General features: G+C 48.3%; 6 protein-coding genes across 6 annotated transcripts; 2 read left to right on the top strand and 4 right to left on the bottom strand.

Annotated features, from left to right (window-relative positions):
- The first annotated feature begins 642 nt into the window (after positions 1–642).
- On the top strand, positions 643–2,805 carry FOBCDRAFT_230104 (actin family). The gene is made up of 7 exons (XM_054706561.2): positions 643–886; positions 945–967; positions 1,039–1,266; positions 1,317–1,363; positions 1,412–1,498; positions 1,550–2,383; positions 2,433–2,805. The coding sequence occupies exons 1-7, from the start codon at positions 852–854 to the stop codon at positions 2,496–2,498; spliced, it is 1,320 nt and encodes a 439-aa protein (XP_054562536.1). The 5' UTR covers positions 643–851; the 3' UTR covers positions 2,499–2,805.
- Positions 2,806–3,703: 898 nt separating this feature from the next.
- Positions 3,704–5,303, bottom strand: FOBCDRAFT_230102 (chaperonin 10-like protein). Its single transcript, XM_031187911.3, has 2 exons — positions 5,137–5,303; positions 3,704–4,955 (listed from the first exon to the last, which is right to left on the bottom strand). Exons 1-2 carry the CDS (start codon positions 5,195–5,197, stop codon positions 3,955–3,957), a joined length of 1,062 nt encoding a protein of 353 aa, XP_031035176.1. The 5' UTR covers positions 5,198–5,303; the 3' UTR covers positions 3,704–3,954.
- Positions 5,304–10,362: 5,059 nt separating this feature from the next.
- On the bottom strand, positions 10,363–10,928 carry FOBCDRAFT_49878 (copper metallochaperone ATX1). The gene is made up of 2 exons (XM_031187913.2): positions 10,782–10,928; positions 10,363–10,726 (listed from the first exon to the last, which is right to left on the bottom strand). Exons 1-2 carry the CDS (start codon positions 10,870–10,872, stop codon positions 10,569–10,571), a joined length of 249 nt encoding a protein of 82 aa, XP_031035178.1. The 5' UTR covers positions 10,873–10,928; the 3' UTR covers positions 10,363–10,568.
- A 1,825-nt stretch (positions 10,929–12,753) lies between these two features.
- Positions 12,754–15,604, bottom strand: FOBCDRAFT_297502 (uncharacterized protein; the record flags this gene model as incomplete). The annotated part of the gene is made up of 6 exons (XM_054706559.2): positions 12,754–13,071; positions 13,102–13,144; positions 13,390–14,381; positions 14,424–14,524; positions 14,715–14,817; positions 14,897–15,604. 6 exons carry the CDS (start codon positions 15,602–15,604, stop codon positions 12,754–12,756), a joined length of 2,265 nt encoding a protein of 754 aa, XP_054562534.2.
- Positions 15,605–16,027: 423 nt separating this feature from the next.
- FOBCDRAFT_166796 (thiolase-like protein) lies at positions 16,028–17,942 on the bottom strand. The gene is made up of 2 exons (XM_031187917.3): positions 17,160–17,942; positions 16,028–17,106 (listed from the first exon to the last, which is right to left on the bottom strand). The coding sequence occupies exons 1-2, from the start codon at positions 17,651–17,653 to the stop codon at positions 16,224–16,226; spliced, it is 1,377 nt and encodes a 458-aa protein (XP_031035182.1). The 5' UTR covers positions 17,654–17,942; the 3' UTR covers positions 16,028–16,223.
- A 468-nt stretch (positions 17,943–18,410) lies between these two features.
- FOBCDRAFT_322295 (uncharacterized protein) lies at positions 18,411–19,025 on the top strand (the record flags this gene model as incomplete). Its single annotated transcript, XM_031187919.2, has 1 exon — positions 18,411–19,025. One exon carries the CDS (start codon positions 18,411–18,413, stop codon positions 19,023–19,025), a length of 615 nt encoding a protein of 204 aa, XP_031035184.2.
- Between the last annotated feature and the right edge of the window lie 179 nt (positions 19,026–19,204).

Here is a 19,204-nt window from a genome sequence, read left to right as displayed (position 1 = left end):
AAGGCAAAGCACTCTATAGAGAAGGAAAGAACTAAAGGAGCTATTGGGTTGAGGTTTGATCAGTCACTCCTTGCTTGATAGACTCGCTGTGTTAGACGAGAAGCAGCAATCGTCAGGTGGAAAACATACCTAATACAATCTCAAATCTCCAGTCACCACCTCATTATTGGTCACATATAATTGTTACGAGTTTAACCATTTGAAGGCATCTCTGATCTATAGATCTATGAATCTATGAAAAGACCTAACATTCAAGAAGCCTCACAAGCCTCAAGACGAGCGTTCAATAGGGAAGCGACATTGAAGAAATACAGTTGCCTGTTCTCTCTCGTCAAAGAGGGCCTAGAAATGACGTCGCACATCAACTATAATTACAACTCACTTGAGACATCTAAACTCCAAGCTGAGACAGAGACCAAGTCAAAGGAAGCACTTGGGAGATTTATCGAGCTCGGGTTGACTTCTGAGAACCGATAGACAGACATTGCATTATTAGATACTAAATACAATTGATTTGTCAAACTTTGACATATAACTCTTTTTGTTGAACTCGCCAATTGTGTCTATAATTTTGTCACCGAGGCCTTCAACCCCCCGGTTATCGCAACAACTAGGCCCACATCTCCAGCCATTCAGTGCCATGTCCCACTCAACGGCGGGGCACAGCACAGCCGCAGTTCAAGCCTCACCTCCATTCGAGCTGGGAGCTTTACAAGGCACGTAACGTAATCCTCTCCCAACGACCACCATCATCGCCGCACATTGCAATTCCTCACACGCGGCAGTTGTTTCCTCCTCTTCTCCATCTTCTCTCTTGCAGCTGTGCGCTTCACCACGCACTCTTGCCCATCATGGCTAACCAAACTCCCGCCGTTGTCATGGACAAGTACGTCTCACTTATCCCAGCCCCCGCACTGACGACGACAGCTAACCTCAGCTCACAGCGGCACGGGTTTCTCCAAGCTAGGTCTGTAACGACGGAATACGCCTCTGAGGCTATCATGTACTCTTGAGCTTCATGCTGATGCTCCAATCTAGGTTTCGCCGGTAACGATTCTCCCTCATTTGTCTTCCCGACCGCGATTGCGACAAAGGGGCCAACTGGCGGAGCTGGTGGTTCTGGTTCTGGACGACCGGCTGTTGCGAACAAGCCATCTTTTCTTACGGGAGGTGCTGGAGCTGGAGGCCATCTGAGCGGAAAGCGAGGTACCGAGGATCTCGACTTCTTTATTGGCGATGAGGCGATAGCAGCTTCTGGAGGACCTGGTAGGCAGCCATATGAGCTCCAATTCGTTGAATTCAGCTGACAAGTTTAGGATATGGTCTTCATTATCCGATCCGACACGGTCAAATAGAGAATTGGGTATGCTTGCCGACGAATCCGACATGACCTATAATTGACCGCCTTTAGGACCACATGGAACGATTCTGGTCAAACTCCATCTTCAAGTATCTACGCGTCGAGCCTGAGGACCATTACTTCCTCCTTACCGAGCCCGTGAGCATCTTGCGCCCCGAACGACGTCAAACATCAAACTAATATAGATAGCCTCTGAACCCGCCCGAGAACCGTGAGAATACCGCCGAGATCTTCTTCGAGTCCTTCAACTGCGCTGGAATGTACATTGCCGTCCAGGCCGTTCTTGCTCTTGCTGCTTCTTGGACATCTTCAAAGGTCCAGGATCGTTCATTGACTGGTACGGTCATTGATTCCGGTGATGGTGTTACCCACGTCATTCCTGTCGCCGAGGGTTATGTCATTGGGTCTTCTATCAAGTCAATTCCCATTGCCGGTCGAGATATCACCTACTTCGTTCAGTCCCTTCTACGAGACCGAGGCGAGCCCGATTCTTCGCTCAAGACGGCTCAGGAAATCAAGGAGGAGTACTGTTACGTGTGTCCCGATATTGTCAAGGAGTTCAGCAAGTATGACCGGGATCGCACTCGATTCGCTCAGCACGTTGTTTCGCACCCCAATGGCCGACAGGTTACCGTTGATGTCGGTTACGAGCGCTTCCTCGCCCCCGAGATCTTCTTCAACCCCGAGATTTACAGCTCCGACTTCTTGACTCCTCTGCCCGTGGTTGTCGACGGTGTCATTCAGCAATCGCCTATCGACGTCCGACGAGGTCTTTACAAGAACATTGTTCTTTCTGGTGGAAGCACATTGTACAAGGATTTCGGTCGCCGATTACAGCGAGACATCAAGCAGCTTGTAGATGCCAGAATTCGAGCCAGCGAGGTCCGCAGTGGTGGTGCTCGTAGTGGTGGTCTGGACGTGTCCGTTATCACTCATAAGCGACAGCGACACGGTCCTTGGTTCGGAGGCAGTCTCCTTGGTCAAACCCCTGAGTTCCGATCATACTGCCATACCAAGGCCGAGGTAAGACGAATTGTATACTGTATAGGGACCATGACTAACAACATCACAGTACCAAGAATATGGACCCAGCATTGTGCGAAGATTTGCTCTGCTTGGTGGACCCGGTGGCTCTTGATTTACGATATAGATGATCAAGAATCACTCTTCAATTGACTCCCCGGATCAACAGCAAGCTTCCTAGAAAGAGATATTCTTGGAGTACGCAGGAGAGAATGGTGGGCGTCTACTGTGGAGTGCAATGAAGAGGCGCTCATGGCGCAAAAATCTCAATTGACAATTATGCCTAAAGCGAAGCAACTACAAGTGGGAGACAAGAGATGGCAAGACGAGAAGAGACGAGATGGCGGCACGTGTTGAAGAGTTACATTAGTCGTTTTAAAATTCATATTTCCAAAAACATAACTCTTTTCCCCTCTCTGATACGTACCAACGTTATACTCTAATCGTTGAATGCATGATGCGTTGAACTCCGGCACGTCGGGAAGTCAAATATAGGCGATTTCCGTTACCAGTCTCTCATATCATAATTCACAAATTCAATTGTTCCCTGCCATTGACGTTCCAGACAAGAAAGAACTTCTGCAGCCAAGAAAACGAGCAGTTCGTAAAAGATACGCTTAGACGCTCTAGATGCTCTTCATAAGCAGTGGTCTGATTATTTGTTTCTGGACGGTTGATGATGTTCTAGAAGTGGCTTGGTGGCTGGCAGGGGTTCTTGCAGAGAGGGTTGCATCAGCTTTGTAGTGGATGGAGGGGTAAATCGACCCCCGTCATGGTGATATTTTCATACATGATATTATCCCATCTCCTGGTAGACGATACGGTGTTAGTCAGGATGAGACTACTTGGCCATTAGGCGTTTGGATGAACTCCATGGGAATGGCTCCGTGGAAGTATGTGTTATTATCAATATGATATTTCATCTGCAAGCTGGTTAAGCATGTTCGGAATCAGCTGTCCATGTAAGTTCATCTGTTGTGATACATGGAGACCAGGTGAGACTCGATCATAACCACAACAGCTCAGAGAACTTTACAGGATTATTAAGCACGCTTTTCGAAGGGACTCACTATAGTTTGAAGAGTTCTTCTCAAATAGAGGATCATGGTAGAAAATTGGGGGTTTTATTATCTCGGGCAATATTCATCCCTTTATAGACTATGTACAATGGGGCTTAAGTCGAACTCGAATAGCAAGCAGACATTGATGCAAGGTAGCATGGGGGAAATCGTTGCTCCTCGTCATTGGAAGAGTTTACTGAAGAGTGCTGTATTATTCATATCAATGTGCAGAGTGAAAGATGTCGCTTGGAAACCATTGTTGATCGAAATGTTCGTTCTGTTATTTGATGCTAAGGGAAATCATAAAACTCATAAACTAGGGCTATACACAAAGTGTAACCAAGATCATCCATCTGGCTACTTCGACAACACCCGCCAGAAAACCCAAATCAACTCCCGCCTGAACTCCTCTTTAGAGGGTAAACCCCTTTGCGCGATGGGTAGCCCTGTTTATCTCTTTTGGGGCGTGCTTTTGCTTTTTGGCGCACTGCCCAAGCGACAGCCGCGCGCTTATCGGCTGGTGTCGACGACGTAGCGACCGACAATTTGGCCAGCCTTCATGAGCTTGTAGACCTCGTTGAGCTCAGAGAGACCGACAGTCTTGAAGGGGACCTTGATGAGACCGCGGCGGAAGAAGTCAATGGCCTCAGCGGTATCAGCACGGTTGCCGACGTAAGATCCCTTGATGGAGATCATGCGAACAACTGTGTCGAAGACGGGAGCAGAGAACTGAGCATTGGCGGGGAGACCAATGCAGACGACAGTACCGCGAGAGCGGATGTACTGGGTAGCCTGTTGGAAGGGCTTCTCGTTGGTAGCGACGAGGAGAGCAGCGTGAGGTCCGAGACCATCGGAGGTGGTAGCCTTGACATCAGCGACAAGGTTCTTGGTTGTGGTAAAGTCGACATAAGCAGTAGCTCCGAGCTCCTTGGTGAGCTTTCCCTTCTCCTCACCACCATCGATGGCAATGGCGTGGATACCCATGGCCTTGCAGTATTGGACAGCGATGGAACCGAGACCGCCACCAGCACCGACGATGGCAATGGATTGACCGGCCTTGACACCGGACTCCTTAAGACCCTTGTAGACGGTGATACCGGCGCAGAGAATGGGGGAGATGGACTCGAGGTCGCACTCCTCAGGAATGCGAGCAACGTGGATAGCCTTGGCAATGGCGTACTGCTGGAAAGATCCATCGACGGTGTAACCGGAGAGGAGAGCCTCGGCGCAGAGAGACTCATCGGCGTTCTGGCAGTAAGAGCAGCTCAGGCAAGAACCGTTGAGCCACTTGATACCGACCTTCTCGCCAATCTTGACATCCTTGACAAGGTCGCCGCGGGCAACGACAACACCAGCACCCTCGTGGCCACCGACAAGAGGCAGCTTGGTATCGAGGGGCCAGTCACCCTGCCAGGCATGGAGATCAGTGTGGCAGACACCGGAGAACTTGACGTTGACGAGGACCTCATCGGGACCGGGCTTCTGAACGGGAATCTGCTTGTACTCGATAGCTGGGAGAGTGGGTTAGTATACAAGACTCGACAATGATCGAATTGTTAGGCGAATGGATGGTGGGGGAGCTGTGGATGGGTGGGACTCGGTAGAGAACCTGGGGTTGTATATGATATCAATGATATCAAGAGGTAGAAGAGGCAATTGGGGTTGTAGATTGTAGGAGATAGGATGACATACGACCGGCGGTCTTCTCGAAAACCTGAGCCCACTGCTTCTCGGGAATCTGGGGAGCGGCCATTTTGATTGTTGGAGTGAATGGTTGGCTGTTTGGTTGGAAGGGTATCGAAAGGTTGTCGTGAAGACTGAAGAGTTGTTGAGAGTGTTGAAGAGTTGATTGATGATCTGGATGAGGATGGAGAAGAAAGAAACGACTTGAGACCGATGGGAGCAGAGTTTATATAGATGTTGGACGGGTGATCCAGAGTGAAGGGACTGATCTATGTGGTATGGTCTGCTCTGGTATGGTATGGTACGTATGGATAGTACTCGGGCCTAAAGCGTATGGTATGATGGGCCAACGGGGCAAGGATAGGCGTCTGGGTGTAGAAACTCAAGCCTCATCTTGGCGGTCGCGGGGGAGAGGGAGTGAGATTCTTGGTGTTGAAGGGTGTGAGAGCAGAGATGTGAGAGATCAGAGCAGATCAGACAAGAGTCTCTATTCTGGACTCGACTCGATTCTGACCAAGCCTAGGGGACCAGGTGTATCAACCAACAAGGGCCAAAGGGAGAGGCCACTTCGGCTGCACGGGGATCCGCATTTTGGAACATGCTCGTTGGACTATGGTTTTCGGGATGCGGCGAACGGTGAGTGCGATTGAGTGGCAGTATCGTCCTATGCGTTTGTTGCATGGGTTACTAGGTTGCGTGCGTGTGGGCGTGGGAGGAATAGTGTGTGTGAGAAACAGAGGGTAAGGTGAGGTTAGCTTAGCTCGGGTTGTTTGTAGTGGCGTCACCAGTGGATAGTGGACTGGACGAGTTAGGGATTAGGGAGCTTAGGCCCAGGGCAGGTCCCGTCTCTCTATCTTCCCTGTAGCTTCTGCCCGTTCCCTACCTAGAGTTACGCATTGCTACAGTACCTGCCGCGCCTTACCGTAGGTCTGATCTCCTCACGACGTGTTTCTGTCTGACCCCCCGCTCATGCCGGACTTCAACTTCCCCTCAGCAGCGGGCAGCTCTAGTGAAAATCGATGACAGTATGGAATAGCGCCAATTTCAAACAGTCTTGTACCTCTGAGGGAAAAGGTACTTCCATCCGCAACTACAGAGCAAGGAGTAGATCTGGGACCCAATGGGGTGTGCAGTAGGAAAACAATTATCCGTAGTCATGATGCTCTAGTCTAAGGTAGGTACTGTAATGTAAAAAATCGAAAGAAAAAAAAAGTTGTTACAGCAGGTGGTGATATTCTGGCGAGCATCCATCAAAAAAATTTCGGTCACCAAAAGTCAGATGCTTTTTGCGGCCCTTTTCCCATTACACCGGGTTTTTGCCATTCAAACTGTAACAGGTCATAGAAACCCATTTTTAAAACGCCCGATACCCAAAGATAGATAGCAAAGAGGAAACTGCGGTAAATTCGGATCTTTCGATTGCATATCCGGTCCTAATTCGGTTGCTTCCATTAATTGTCAGATCCTGCCCTGCCCTGTCTGTCTCAACATAACATGACATGACATTGTTGAAAAGCCTCATGAGAGCCCCTAATTTGCTCTAACCTTGCAGGGCATGCGAATTGCGGATTAGCAGGGTCCTGTCCCAGAAAAGGCGCTTAACATCCATCTAACAACTATTCTAGGAGATGCTTCATCCATCCCACGCATTTCCTACTGCCAGCCTCCTTGAGCTAGAATAGCTTCTCATCGTCAAGCGCATCCGTTGAGCCATGTGGGAGCTGCACTGCCTTTACATCTTATAGGTTGGTGGATTACTGGGGTGGTGTTTGGCAGCGGCTCCGTACCTTAGCACGGAGTTGTAGGTGTGGCATCACTTGTCTGACGCCCCTAAGCTATGGGTGCAGTTATGTTCATCTGCCTTTCTCGGCGTCAATCAACTGCCGTTACGCATTCAAATTTCCATATTTGCGGATCCAAGGAGGTTTCAATTGGGATTCTTGTGGTTAATGCCTCAATGCTTCCAATTTTATATCATGATTACTTTGATCTTGATCGTATTGTTAAATCTCGCCATTCGCGTTATCCATCGCCGAGTGTCGGCGTTATTGGATCCGTTGGCATGGAGGGGCAACAGATCGTCAAAGCTTCCTTTCGTGACATCAGCAAAACAACTTAACATGAGGAAGGAAGGGATTCCCTCTGCCAACAACCCAAACCAAGAATTTCTTGTCATGCTCTCTCACTGAATCATCTGCAACCTCCCTTTTACCGGTAACGAGCCAACGGCGCTAGAAACCGCTCGAAAGGATCTTGTGGAGGGGATGCAGTCATTCAACCAAAAAGCCACGGCGATTACCCCAAAATACGGTATAAACTGCCAATGCCATCGTGGCTGGTACTGCAACTGGTGCATCAAGGCACGAAATATGAGAAAACGGTGCTAAGCTGTTATACAACAGTGGAGAACCACGTCAATCAATATACAATCATGGCGTGTACTTCTGAAGGCATCCTCACTTTTCCCCGCACTCTCATCAGACATGGCGCAGGTCCCCCAGATCATCTAGCACAGCGCTATTGGGAAGCAGCTTCGGATCCGTGAACACACATGAAGCTCCAAATGAGGATCTTCCCCAGACAGATCTTGGGTATACACGCAACGCCCACCACTTGAGTCTATCTTCTCCGGTATGCGAAGGGACCGTCTCCAGGTCCAAGGTTCATCCCAGCCGGATGGATGGAGGTCTTTTGGGAAGTGCGGGGAAGCTCTAGCTCAGTCCGTTACGCACTGAAGAGACCTTGACTCGAAATCCCTGCAATATTTCTGCTATACCAACACTGGACAGTGCTGTGGACTCATGCGGATTGGTGGCCGCAACACATGTCTCTTGCGGCATGGAGCAGTTCACCCAACCACAGACCAGCTCTTCAGGATTTCTGGTACAATTTCCAACAGACCTCGAGGTGATCGTGTCAAAGGCTGCATGATAACGACTTGGTACGACAGTATAACAGTGTCTAGGCCGTGCCTCGCTTATATCAGTATACTGTAAACCCATCAGATATGGCACGAACAAGGACTGGCAGAACCACATGCGCATGTTATGTATGCACAACTAATTGCTCGGCAAGTCAGTTACTCCTCTGCTTCAACGGTCTAGGTTAGTCACCTGAATTCAGCATTGTCTAAGCGACTCATGTATTTGGTGCAACATTTCACGAGCATATCAAAGACGCTATTGGTCAGGTTTTACCCCAACCTATGCCAACGCTTCTCGTTCAGGCTCCGGGTGGCCGGGCGTTGTTGTTTATGGCAATTGGCAGTTTGCTAGAGCAAGCCTCAGAAACTGCCATCGCAACCCACCCTGATACAAGTCTCAGTCACGGCTGCGGATAGATGTACCTTGTTTATCAACGCTACATTGACTTAGAGCAATGAGCTTGGGGCATCTGGAGCCTAACGATCAAACTCCCTAGCCACTCTCGCACCCTTGTCCACCCCAAGTTCCCTCGCTGAGTGCCATTTGCTTCTCGAACACGCAACTGGTAGGGGAATGATTGGAGGCAGTCTTTGTCCTGTGGCAACACCTCATCTACCTTCAACTGTTGAAGATCCACCTTCCACGATACCTTCGCAGGGGTTGTCAAGATGTGCTTTGCCCCATGTCGGTTTTCCTCCCGCTTGTCGGTCCAGAGGGAGATTGGCTTGCGAGGATTTTCATCCTTGAAAGAGCAATCAGGATTGCATAATCTGTGTAAGTGAAGATGCTTGTTGTTTCCTCTCACAGCTTATCCAGCCAACACTATAGATGATGTAAACAAACTTGAAGGCGAAGTTGATGCTGGTCTGTGTTCTATAATCAAGCACAAAGCTGTTATTCAAATTTCTTTACCTTCGGTACTGCCTAGAGTAAGGGGAGCCGGGTCTAGCTTGACCAGGTCATCACATCTTGAAAGTTGAACCCCATGTTCCTTAGATCATCATATCTGGGGCAGGGTCCGTGGGTTCCTGGGTCCTCCGCGTTTTCAAGCCGCGCTTATCCTCTAGGCCCCGTCATCAGGCCCGTGCAGTGCTAAAACGACATCCACTGCGGCTCCGCAGTTTTAACTTGCATGAGCCGCAATTGTTTTCCCCGCATCGACGTTGCGGCACGCCCCCCGGACCTTGGAGACGCCCTGAGAACGGCTGAGCCCCATCGAGTCCAGCCATGCGTGTAACTGCATCCCTTCCTCCTGGCGCTGCCTGTGATACGGGGCCCCAGACTTGAAAAGTTGTTGGCCTCATGAGACTTCTCGGATCTGGAGAAACGGAAGCATTTCACGGGGTCATGTTGGATCGTTCGGCTTCACGCTATACCTGATCCAATAATGCTACGGTGAGGTGGCGCCCAAGTGCGTGGCTCTGCCTTCTCATGAGGACAATCTGGAGTCATGATACCCAGATCTGGGGTAATCATGGTCAACATTCTACTCCAGGCTTTACCAGGTAGGTATTCTTGGGGTTGTGCGTGCCCCTTTATTGGCTGATATGCCTGCGATGGCTTCCATTGCGACGAGCCGTCAGTGTCAACTTGAAGCGTTTGTCCGAGGGAGGGGCTGTGCTCCATGGACCAGGGAGCTGCTCACATGAGAGCTGATTTCGTGCATGATTGCTTGTTTCTTTTTCTGCATCTCTCATTATTTCTGTGGTTTTGCAGCTCTTTGAAGTTCCCTCGAACAGCTGGTCATGATGATTTCTCGCCCCATTCTTGACCATCCTCGCAAAATGCCCATTCGATTTCTTGGAAAACAGCGGTACAAGTCGGATCCTATGGAGACTCCATATGCACATCTGCCTCAAACCTCTCTTCGCTGTACAAACACTGACTAACTTGCATTTCCTGCTCTCTCCCACGCTTACTATCGTGTTCAGTGTCTCTCGCGCAGCACTTCGTACGAGCGTAACGACTTCACAATATTCAAGAGCAAGTCAGTTGAGTTGCCTCGTAAGGGCTTGCGTATGGCGGTGCTCTCGCGTTTCTTCGCAAGCTACCCTCGTTCCTGCTAGTTTAATCAGCTATGGAAGTACTTGCTAGCCATAAGGTTAAACCTTGGGCTGCTAACCGGCTGGATAAATCGGGAACAAGCAGGTTGATAGAGCTGTTGTATGCTGTTCAGCTGGCAACATGGGAGAATTGAGCTTCGAGGTTGCTGGAATGACACTTTTGATACGACATTCAGTGTCCACATTATGCACAATACGTGCTACACGTCGATCGAAGTTCACGCACAATGATGAGACGGCGGTATAGGTTCCAGACGATGAAAGTTAAAGTTGAATTCAATCAACTCTCTGGATTGGTTAAAAGGTTTATTTATGAAAACATATGTTCCTCCTTTTCTCGTTGCCCGAGACCATAAACACCGAATGTTTCCCAAGCGCTTGCAAAGCTAACAGATATTCAGATGGATCGATCGCTCGTTACTTCCTCGACTCGCCTCCTATCTTGGTGCAGCGCTTAGGCGGCGACCTCGACCGACTGCTCAACACCATCCGCCTTGCCAGAGTTGACCTTCTTGCCAGTCTTGGCGATCTTCTGGAGGACGGTATCGTAGGGGAGGGCGGTGACGACCTTGGCGGTCTGGTTCTCAAGGGACACATCGTAGCTCTCGACACCTGCGAAGGGATATTGTTAGCAGCGGTAAACGGTCGCTTGGGGAAGTGCACATACCGTCAAGCTTCTTGAGGACTCTGTCGATGGCACCGGAGCAGCCGCCGCAGCTCATGGTGATGTTGAACTCGTAGGTGTGAGTGTCGGCCATTGTGAATGTGTTGGTGATTTGTAATTGTGAGGTTGAAGAAAATGGCGGGGTATCTTGATATCAAATGGAGATGCGAAAGTTGTCGGAATTAGAGGTCCGTGCTAAAAGTGGAAATTGAATTATGGGAAGTTGGAGAAGAGTCCGAAGGGGATTGCAAATAATTTATAGTCGTTTTAAAGGGGTATCTTGAGTCGCAGTTGTTGAGAGAATTGGCCGCTGACTGTGACGGCGGAAGTGAATTATTAATAGGCGCTTGCAACACTTGTTCTCTGTGCTTGGGCGCCGCGATAATTGCGCAATTCGTTAAAGGGAGGCGCCTACGCCTCAGGTTCAGCCAGATAAATTCTGGAGGAGCCTCAGGTGAAACGTGCTCAATACAACGGGGAAACTTTTCTGAAACGCTTCTGACGGGTAATTACTCCGAATCTTGGCCTTTTTGCTTCTGAATCACCGTTTCGCAATTCTTTTATCTCGCTGTTGCTTCAGCTGTTATTTGATGAGTGACTTGCTCAGTGGCTGAAGGGTCCGTGTAAGTGAGAGTCTAAAATTAGGTGCTAGTTATTTACAGTCAAAGATCGTCTCTCGTCATCTTGGGCTACTGTGACATAAGCCGTAGATCAGCTATAGAGTAATAGAAGCAGCTACACTAGAATCACAGACTCCGTCAATTACGCCATGGTGATTTGCTATGTAGGCTGTTTGTGAGGTGAATTTCTCGCAGGATCAAAGGTTCTACAAAGATGCTACCCTATACCACACATAAGATCTAGCATTCTGCTTCCCCTTTCACTGCCTATTCTCTAAAGATTTATCGAAACCTTTTATGAATTGTTTATATACTTGTATGTTACAATCAGTGTCTTGCTGGTGACCTAAATTTGCGCAATGACGAGTGTAATTAACGTCTCGCAGTCAATGAAGCATGACACAATTCTATAGTATCCTGCCGAAGCATGAACCTGAACTGCTCACTACCTCGGATTTTGAGCCACGATCAACCTTTGTTCATCTTATCAATCAATCTTTCGCGGTACCAAGACATGCACATATGATTCGTCATTCTTGTCTTTAGTCTCGAGAATACGATACTGACTCACAGCGAACCAAAGAAGCACAGACAAGATACGATACGACAGAATGGGCTGATTTTCCAAGTCCCACCTTTTTTTTATAACATGATCTGAGCTGCCACCGGCCACACCGAACCAGTTCAACGGTAGTCTCGGAGGAGAGACGCCGTTGAAGCAAGGAGACTCTAGCTACCTTATCCTCAGCCGTTTATCCAAAGAATGCAAAAGTCTCGTTACCAAGCGAAACAGTTCCTTCCAGAAACACTAAACATACAGACCCTGCAGATGCATGCATCAGCCACTGTTCTCCTGACTAGAACATAGTCTATCGGGCTGCAGCGAAATCAGATCACCTGCTAACCAAAAAGTGTTCCGTTTATAGCACCGAAAAAAAGAGCCTCCTGAGGCTCTTCCGCAGCGGCTCGGCCCTATATCTTACCCATGACCCAAGATAAGATCAAAGAACCACTCAGAGCCGAGATACAGGGACAGGCAGATGAGATTCTGAGAAGTTTTTAAGATGAGGCTCTGCGTTGGCGTTATTCTAGAAGAAGAAAACAAAAGCCACAGGGCGTGTACGATAGACGCCCGTATCCCCCCGGATATCTGGCCGAGTATCCATGATCTGATCTGACGATGGCAAGGGTCGTGGACTTCGATCGCGGCCGTTTTCTCGGTGTAAAGAGGCTGTGCCTTGCTAGATCTCGATATGTGGACTTGCCCTTCCGTTGAAGTCATGATATAGTTTGACTGTACTTGATTTGAACCCCCACGGTGGTATGACGGAGTTTTGGGCATGTTGCAGGGTCTATCAAGTAAGATGCACATCAGAGACGTCAATGGGTTCGTGGCCTCTTACGTATGGGCTGGGAGGGTTCTTGATATCGATGATCTGATGTGATGTTGGGCTTATCTTGCGGTGAGTGGGCTTTGGTTGAGCCGGGAGGGTATTAGTAGGGGTCTTGGTGATGGTCTGGTCAATTCTGGATGGGTGATGTGTCATTTTGGTTCTTAGATGGGGTTGTTGTATTTGCCATGGTGGTGTAGATGCAGATACTGTGATCTGCATATGGTTGGATCTGGTGAGCGATCCATAACCAGGTATCGAAGCACGTGTTTCTTCGATGGACTCCTCGCTATTCTAGATGTACTTGCGGACTCTGATCGTATATTCTTTGGAGGCAGTATAAGTTAGAGAGAAACTATAAGCCACAACACACATAGTATTATCACAGTATCCTCAACTCATAGTCTGATCTTGTACAAGATGCAAACTGTAGTTTTCCGCAACTCATTGAGACATACGAGCCAAGTCTACTTGGCTCGTATTAGCTGACGAGAGAGACTGGATAACTGATAAATCGGATCCTATAAGTCCATTGGTATAGAGCTCCTGAATACAGCAAGTCGAACAACACAAACACATCTAAGACCACCTGCTCAATACCAAGTAGGCAACTCCTTCACAGTTACATGAACCTGCGGCGTCTTCAACTTCTCCTCATCCTCATCCCAAATCTCCGGGTCAACCTCAGTGGTGTTCCACAAATCATCAATATCATCAAGCCACTCCGCAAGCTCACCCTCTTCAACAAAGTCACGACCCGTATCTTCATCAGGCTGATGAAGCTCAACCGTATTCTCACGCTGCAGGAACGTATCATGTTCCCATCGTGGCTGCACCGGTGCGTCCAGTGTTACTTTGATGTCTGCTATCTCTGCTACATCAGGCGGCGGTCTCTTGATTGTATGGGCTTTGGGGAGTTTGTTCCACACGACGTAGATGGTCTTGATGTTTTTCATCCATGGAAGTAGAGCCGCGATGGTGCTGATGCTGTAGTAAGCTGTGAATGCCGGGAGTGCAAGGTATTTGATGCTTTCCATTATACGAACGACGGCAGCGTGTTCATCATCATTCTCCCAATCCACGGCCAGAAGTTGGAAGGATTCCCATTTAAGTCGAGAAACATAGAGAATATCTCGCTCAGCGTCAAAAGGACGAACGAGGATATCGCCTTTGGTCTCTTCGCGAAAATACCACCCCAAGTTATTCTTTTTCCTCCATTGCTCAACCACTCGTCGACCCTCTTTGCATACGGCAGCACAAGTGGGAATAGGCACTTGAACACGAGGAGTCCGGCTCAATTTTTGAATGCCTTGAGTAGTCATGTCGTGAAATGCAACGCCAGGGGGAGAGTACTGTGCCCACCAGTCCATGTTGTACATGTATAAGGCGGCACCACCATCTCCTTCAGGGAGTGTGTGCTCCCAAATAGCGGCACGCACTTCTGGTGGAAGTCTAGTAAATTGAGGAAATAACTGGCCCATTTTGAGTTCAAAAGATTCACTGAATTTGTTGTATTGATGGTAAAAAATGCGGTTGTGGTGTAAGTGATGTGAAAGAATCAAGGTCAGAGACGCGCTGAAGCGCGTCTCTGACTGAGGGTTTTATAGCCGTGTAACAGCGAGTTAGGGCTTTACCTTTCTGTCTTCCAGTTTCATACCGCCAATTAGTGCCGTGGACAACGTAACATGAGCCTTGCAAGGGATCGGCTGAAATGCAATTTCGTTACGGGCCAAGTCTGAGAATATTACAAATGTTGATGGTGGTGATGATTTTGTTGGGCTTCAATACCTACAATAGCGTGGATAACCTGTGTAAGTGGTATAGGTTGATCAGTGCAACGACAATAGTTCCTAGCTCAGTAATTGACTGGGAATTCTCTACTTCGTTCACTGCTTCATTTGCGGTTCATTTAATACAATTTTAACCTATATATGTAACTGCGTGGCCTCTTTTAGGTGATGCATTGTGCGTCCAGTTAATGGCTGCTTTCAACGATGACTTGGTCGATGTATGAGGCCCTGCTTGCACCTGTTATGACAATAGGCCATATCAGACTAGATCTAATGTTACTGACTATGGGTCTATCGCTATCCTGGTGTTACCTCACAGTATCCCAAGTAGGCACCTCCATGATGGAAACATCAACTCTGGGCGCCTTGAGCTCCCCGGTAGCGCTGTGAGCAATGTCTGGGAATTCATCCATCACTGTCCGCCAAACCTCATTCATTTCCTTCTGCCAATTTCTAAGATAATTCTTTTCAACATGGTCCAGGTGTTCATGCCTATCCAGCCGATGAACATGAACCGTCTCGTTAGGCTTCGGCTGCGAAGCCAACTCACATCGTTGCTGAACTGGCACGTTGCCCCACCACTGGCGGTACGATGGTAGGTGCAGTGTGACTGTTCTGACGCGAGGGAGGTCGCTGAAGATTGTGTATATCTTGTTGAGGTTGGATGCCCGTAGCATTAGTCTCACAATACCTTCAGCACATTGTAAGTGCGTCACGGTATGAGCTGCGACTCCGAGGTTGATTATTTTGTTGCACATGCTCTGGTGCTCCTCGGGGTCATGCTCATCGCTATTGACGAACCCTTCAAAGATATCCCAGTCATTTTGAGGCACGTAGAGTATATCTCTCTGAACATCAAATGGCCGGACAAGAATATGTTCACCCGTTTCCAGGCGATCATACCATTGGATGTTGTTCTTGGCCATCCAGCGATGAACAACGGGGCGGGCGTCTCTGCAAACATCGTATACTGCAGGAATAGGAACCTGAATACGGGCAGGGAGGCATACATTGGGATTTTCCATAGTACTGGGGCCTAGAGTCCTCAACGGGAAGAACTCTTTTGCCCAGTCTGAATTGAATACGTATATCGCGTTTTCATCCTCCGGGAGAGTATATCCCCATATTGCGCGCAATTCCGGGGTAGGTCGCTAGATCGAGCCATATCAAACGGCTTTTGTTTGCAACTATTATATTGCTGTCAGGGAGAGAAATTCTGATGATATCTTAGACAGTAGGAGCTGGAAATGGGGTATTTATTTGCGCTTTTGGTTGAAGTGATCTACGTGCCAATCATGTAAAGTGGTGGTTTTCAGTAACATGCAAATGTTCAAGATATGCAATACCGTGACAAAATAGGTGATGTACCCATAATGGAATCCACTAGTTGGGCAGTCAGACTTCAAATCATCAAATAAAAGCTTAATTAATACGAACTTATTACAATAGTGCATACTTCTATTCTACATCTTCCGAATCCCGAGGTTCTAGGTTGATATGTTACATACATCCTCAAGAATTGTGTCTGGCGTATCAAGTGCAGGTTTGTACTAAGTGGCACAGCAGTAGGTATATTCATGATAAGTATTTATTCCATCACATTAACTACCTGGGTAGTCTTTCCAACAGCATCACTTACTCTTCTCAAAACCTCGCCTCGACCTTCTTCTCAACATCCTGCAACGCCCACTCACTCCTATTCTTCTTACTCCTCACCAAATCAACCTGCTCCTGCGTGAATCCCTTGGCCTCAACAGCAGGATTATATCCCAACTTGTTCCTATTTCCAACCATAGTCGAGTTCACAGCCTGAGCAACTCCTCCATCTGCTCTCTTGTAAACAGTAACCACCGCTGCACCTCCAAGGCCGAGGTTGTGCTGAAGGCAGTATCGTGTGTTGGGCGTAGCACGGTTGTTTGCCCAGCCTCGAAGATGCCAGACTAACTCAGCGCATTGTGCGATACCTGTTGCGCCGAGGGGATGACCCTTGGAAATAAGACCACCCGAAGGATTGATGACGTATTTTCCTCCGTAGGTGATATCTCCTGCACGAACGAGCTCATGTGCTTTACCCTTGTCACAAAGACCCAGAGCGTCAATAGTGATCATCTCATTTGCACTGAAACAATCATGCAACTCCACAACCTGACAATCACGAGGTGAAATACCAGCTTGTTGAGTAGCTTCCTTCATAGCACGCTGCGTCATCTCATAGCCCATCAGATCAATAGAGCTTTCGGAGAAGAGACTTGGTGCGTCAGTTGCGAGGTGCTGACCTGCGATCTCGACGGCCTGTTCTCGCAGATGAGGACGAGCGTTGAGGAAAGCTTCCGATACAATAATGGCTGCTGCGCCGCCGTCTGAAGTTGGGCAGCATTGGAGTTTGGTGAGAGGTTCATGAATCATGGGAGATTGGAGGACTTGTTCCTTGGTGTAGACTTGTTGGAACTGAGAGTAGGGGTTCTTGGGTGAGTGAGCATGGTTGATGCGTGCTATCTCTGCAAAGTCCTCAGCCGTTGCTCCGTATCTAGATAAGTTAGTACAACTATGTCCTACTTGTGTTGTATAAGAGGTACTCACTTCTCCATATACTCTCTTCCAGCATTACCAAACATCTGAGCAGCCCCAGGAGCGTTCGTGACACCCCTCGTCTCAGCCATCATCTTTCCTGTAGTACCGATAGGATTCTCTCTATCCTTGAAGTTACTCTGCAAACTGCCCGCGGCCATCTTCTCGAAGCCCACGACCATGACACAGTCAGCAGCGCCATGCTCAACGAGGGTTCTAGCCATGTTAAGGCCAGTGCTGCCTGTTGAGCAGTTGTTGTTGACGTTGTAGATGGGAATTTGGGTCATACCGAATTGGTAGAAGACGCGCTGGCCGCATGTGCTGTCGCCGTAGCAGTAGCATGCAACGCCTTGGTCAACATCATCGTAGTTGATTTGGGCATCGAGAAGAGCTTTGATGCCGGCTTCGAAACCGAGTTCAGTGTAGTCGACTTTGCCACGGGGTTTGATGAATTTGGTCATGCCCACGCCAAGGACGTAGACGGGTGACTTTTTCTTCTCAGGCATTGTGGCTGTATTGATGTGAATATGAACAAGGTGGAGGTATTCTATGCCGGTTGAAAGCACTTGCTTGCTAATAAGAAATACCGAGAAAGATGAGTTGCTTGAATCAAGTTCAGATGCCAGACAAAAGGGTTCATTTATGTATAAAACATGATATCACTACCATAGAGTGTCCCAACAACCCCAGGGTCGACGAATTACCCCGGCTTTCATCCCAATTCGGTAAACAACTCGGTCCAAGCACAAACTCTCGTCAAATAGAATCGATCCTCTCGTTGCATTCAGTGCCCTAGCTTCAATCATCGGATAGTGCGGGGGCGTCTAAAAGCAACCGAGATGCCGAGGCTCGTTTGCTATTCCAACATTTCCTCTTTGGGTCGGCAACGAATTCTCAATGGCCTGGGAACTGACTACGACAGCCTTTTTACTTCGATCTTAGTAATGACAGAGAAATGGAATGGGTTTGGTATGCGAGAAGTAGTTGTAATGCTTTTAGGGCAGGAGTCGGGAGAATTAGTTAAGGTAAAGGTCCGCTCCCGGCCGAATAAGTCGGCGCCGTGTTTAATCGGCCGAGTAGACACAACAACAGACCTACTCACGATCGAGATGACGAGGTATAAAAGTAAGTCATTTCTAGGTATTGAGATCAGATTCAAGGTCTTGATTTGCCGTGTAATGCCTTGCTGCGAGGTTCGTTCATCCGTCTTGTCATTGTCACCTTCTTGGACAACCCCTGAAGCCTCACTTACACCAACTCACAATGCACGTCCTCCTTCTAAGTTCTTCAAACCACAACAGCGCTCGCATTATCCAATCTGCTCTATCTCGAAACTTTACTATCACATTTCTTACTCCCCAGACTTCACAAATTCCTCATCATGCAAACGTCACTCTGATCAACGGCCTACCCGCATCCCAACACGACCTCGAAATAGCTTTACAGACACCAAAGCCCCCTGAAGCAGTCATACTCGCTTTCTACAACACCCATGTTCTCGAAGCAGTCACTCACACTCTAGTCAGGGCTCTAAGAGCCATTCAGTCTGCTAAAGTAAACGAAGAAAAGGAAGCTGCAGCATTGCCTCTTCGTCTTGTGTTTATCCAAAGTAATGCGATGCAGTTAGAGGTAGACGGTTGCAAGAAAGTCGATAAAATAGTACGAGAAAGCGGTTTACCTTTTGATCTCGCTCAGTGTCCTCGCTTAGCTGGGGAACTCTCCGCCACCATCCGGGCTTCGCCTGAAGAAGGGCGTGTTGCTGCTTGGTTGGCCACTGTCAAGAAAGCGAGGATGGCCCATTTCCTGGTAGATAAAGCACGGGAGAACAAGTCGAATGGAAGGGAAGAATCTGGAGTAGGTGATATCAAGTTGGGATGACAGAAATCGCAATGATTCAACTGTGTATTTTGAGAAGGAGTTGCTTGCGGGGATAATTTGGTATTGATCCTTCATCAAGAGCTCAATTCGTTCCCACATCCATCCAATCCATGTGATGTATTGTCCAAAGTCCATTCTATCAATAACTTGTCAACAACTTGATTCATTAGGCCTCTGTT

The sequence above is a fragment of the Fusarium oxysporum genome, chromosome VIII, assembly GCF_013085055.1.
Source record: "Fusarium oxysporum Fo47 chromosome VIII, complete sequence".
Taxonomy (NCBI): Eukaryota; Fungi; Ascomycota; class Sordariomycetes; order Hypocreales; family Nectriaceae; genus Fusarium; species Fusarium oxysporum.
The sequence above is the reverse complement of the archived record's forward strand: the minus strand, read 5'-3'. Positions and strand labels throughout refer to the sequence as shown.

What these genes read in the sequence shown, in the direction of transcription:
- FOBCDRAFT_230104 (XM_054706561.2), top strand. Translation starts at nt 852, where the DNA reads ATGGCTAACCAAACTCCCGCCGTTGTCATGGACAA. An exon ending in CACGGGTTTCTCCAAGCTAG is followed by an intron (nt 968 to 1,038) that starts GTCTGTAACGAC and finishes GCTCCAATCTAG; the next exon opens with GTTTCGCCGGTAACGATTCT. An exon ending in AGCAGCTTCTGGAGGACCTG is followed by an intron (nt 1,267 to 1,316) that starts GTAGGCAGCCAT and finishes TGACAAGTTTAG; the next exon opens with GATATGGTCTTCATTATCCG.
- FOBCDRAFT_230102 (XM_031187911.3), bottom strand. Translation starts at nt 5,197, where the DNA reads ATGGCCGCTCCCCAGATTCCCGAGAAGCAGTGGGCTCAGGTTTTCGAG. An exon ending in TTTCGAGAAGACCGCCGGTC is followed by an intron (nt 4,956 to 5,136) that starts GTATGTCATCCT and finishes CCACTCTCCCAG; the next exon opens with CTATCGAGTACAAGCAGATT.
- FOBCDRAFT_49878 (XM_031187913.2), bottom strand. Translation starts at nt 10,872, where the DNA reads ATGGCCGACACTCACACCTACGAGTTCAACATCACCATGAGCTGCGGC. An exon ending in AGTCCTCAAGAAGCTTGACG is followed by an intron (nt 10,727 to 10,781) that starts GTATGTGCACTT and finishes ATCCCTTCGCAG; the next exon opens with GTGTCGAGAGCTACGATGTG.
- FOBCDRAFT_166796 (XM_031187917.3), bottom strand. Translation starts at nt 17,653, where the DNA reads ATGCCTGAGAAGAAAAAGTCACCCGTCTACGTCCTTGGCGTGGGCATG. An exon ending in GGAAGAGAGTATATGGAGAA is followed by an intron (nt 17,107 to 17,159) that starts GTGAGTACCTCT and finishes TAACTTATCTAG; the next exon opens with ATACGGAGCAACGGCTGAGG.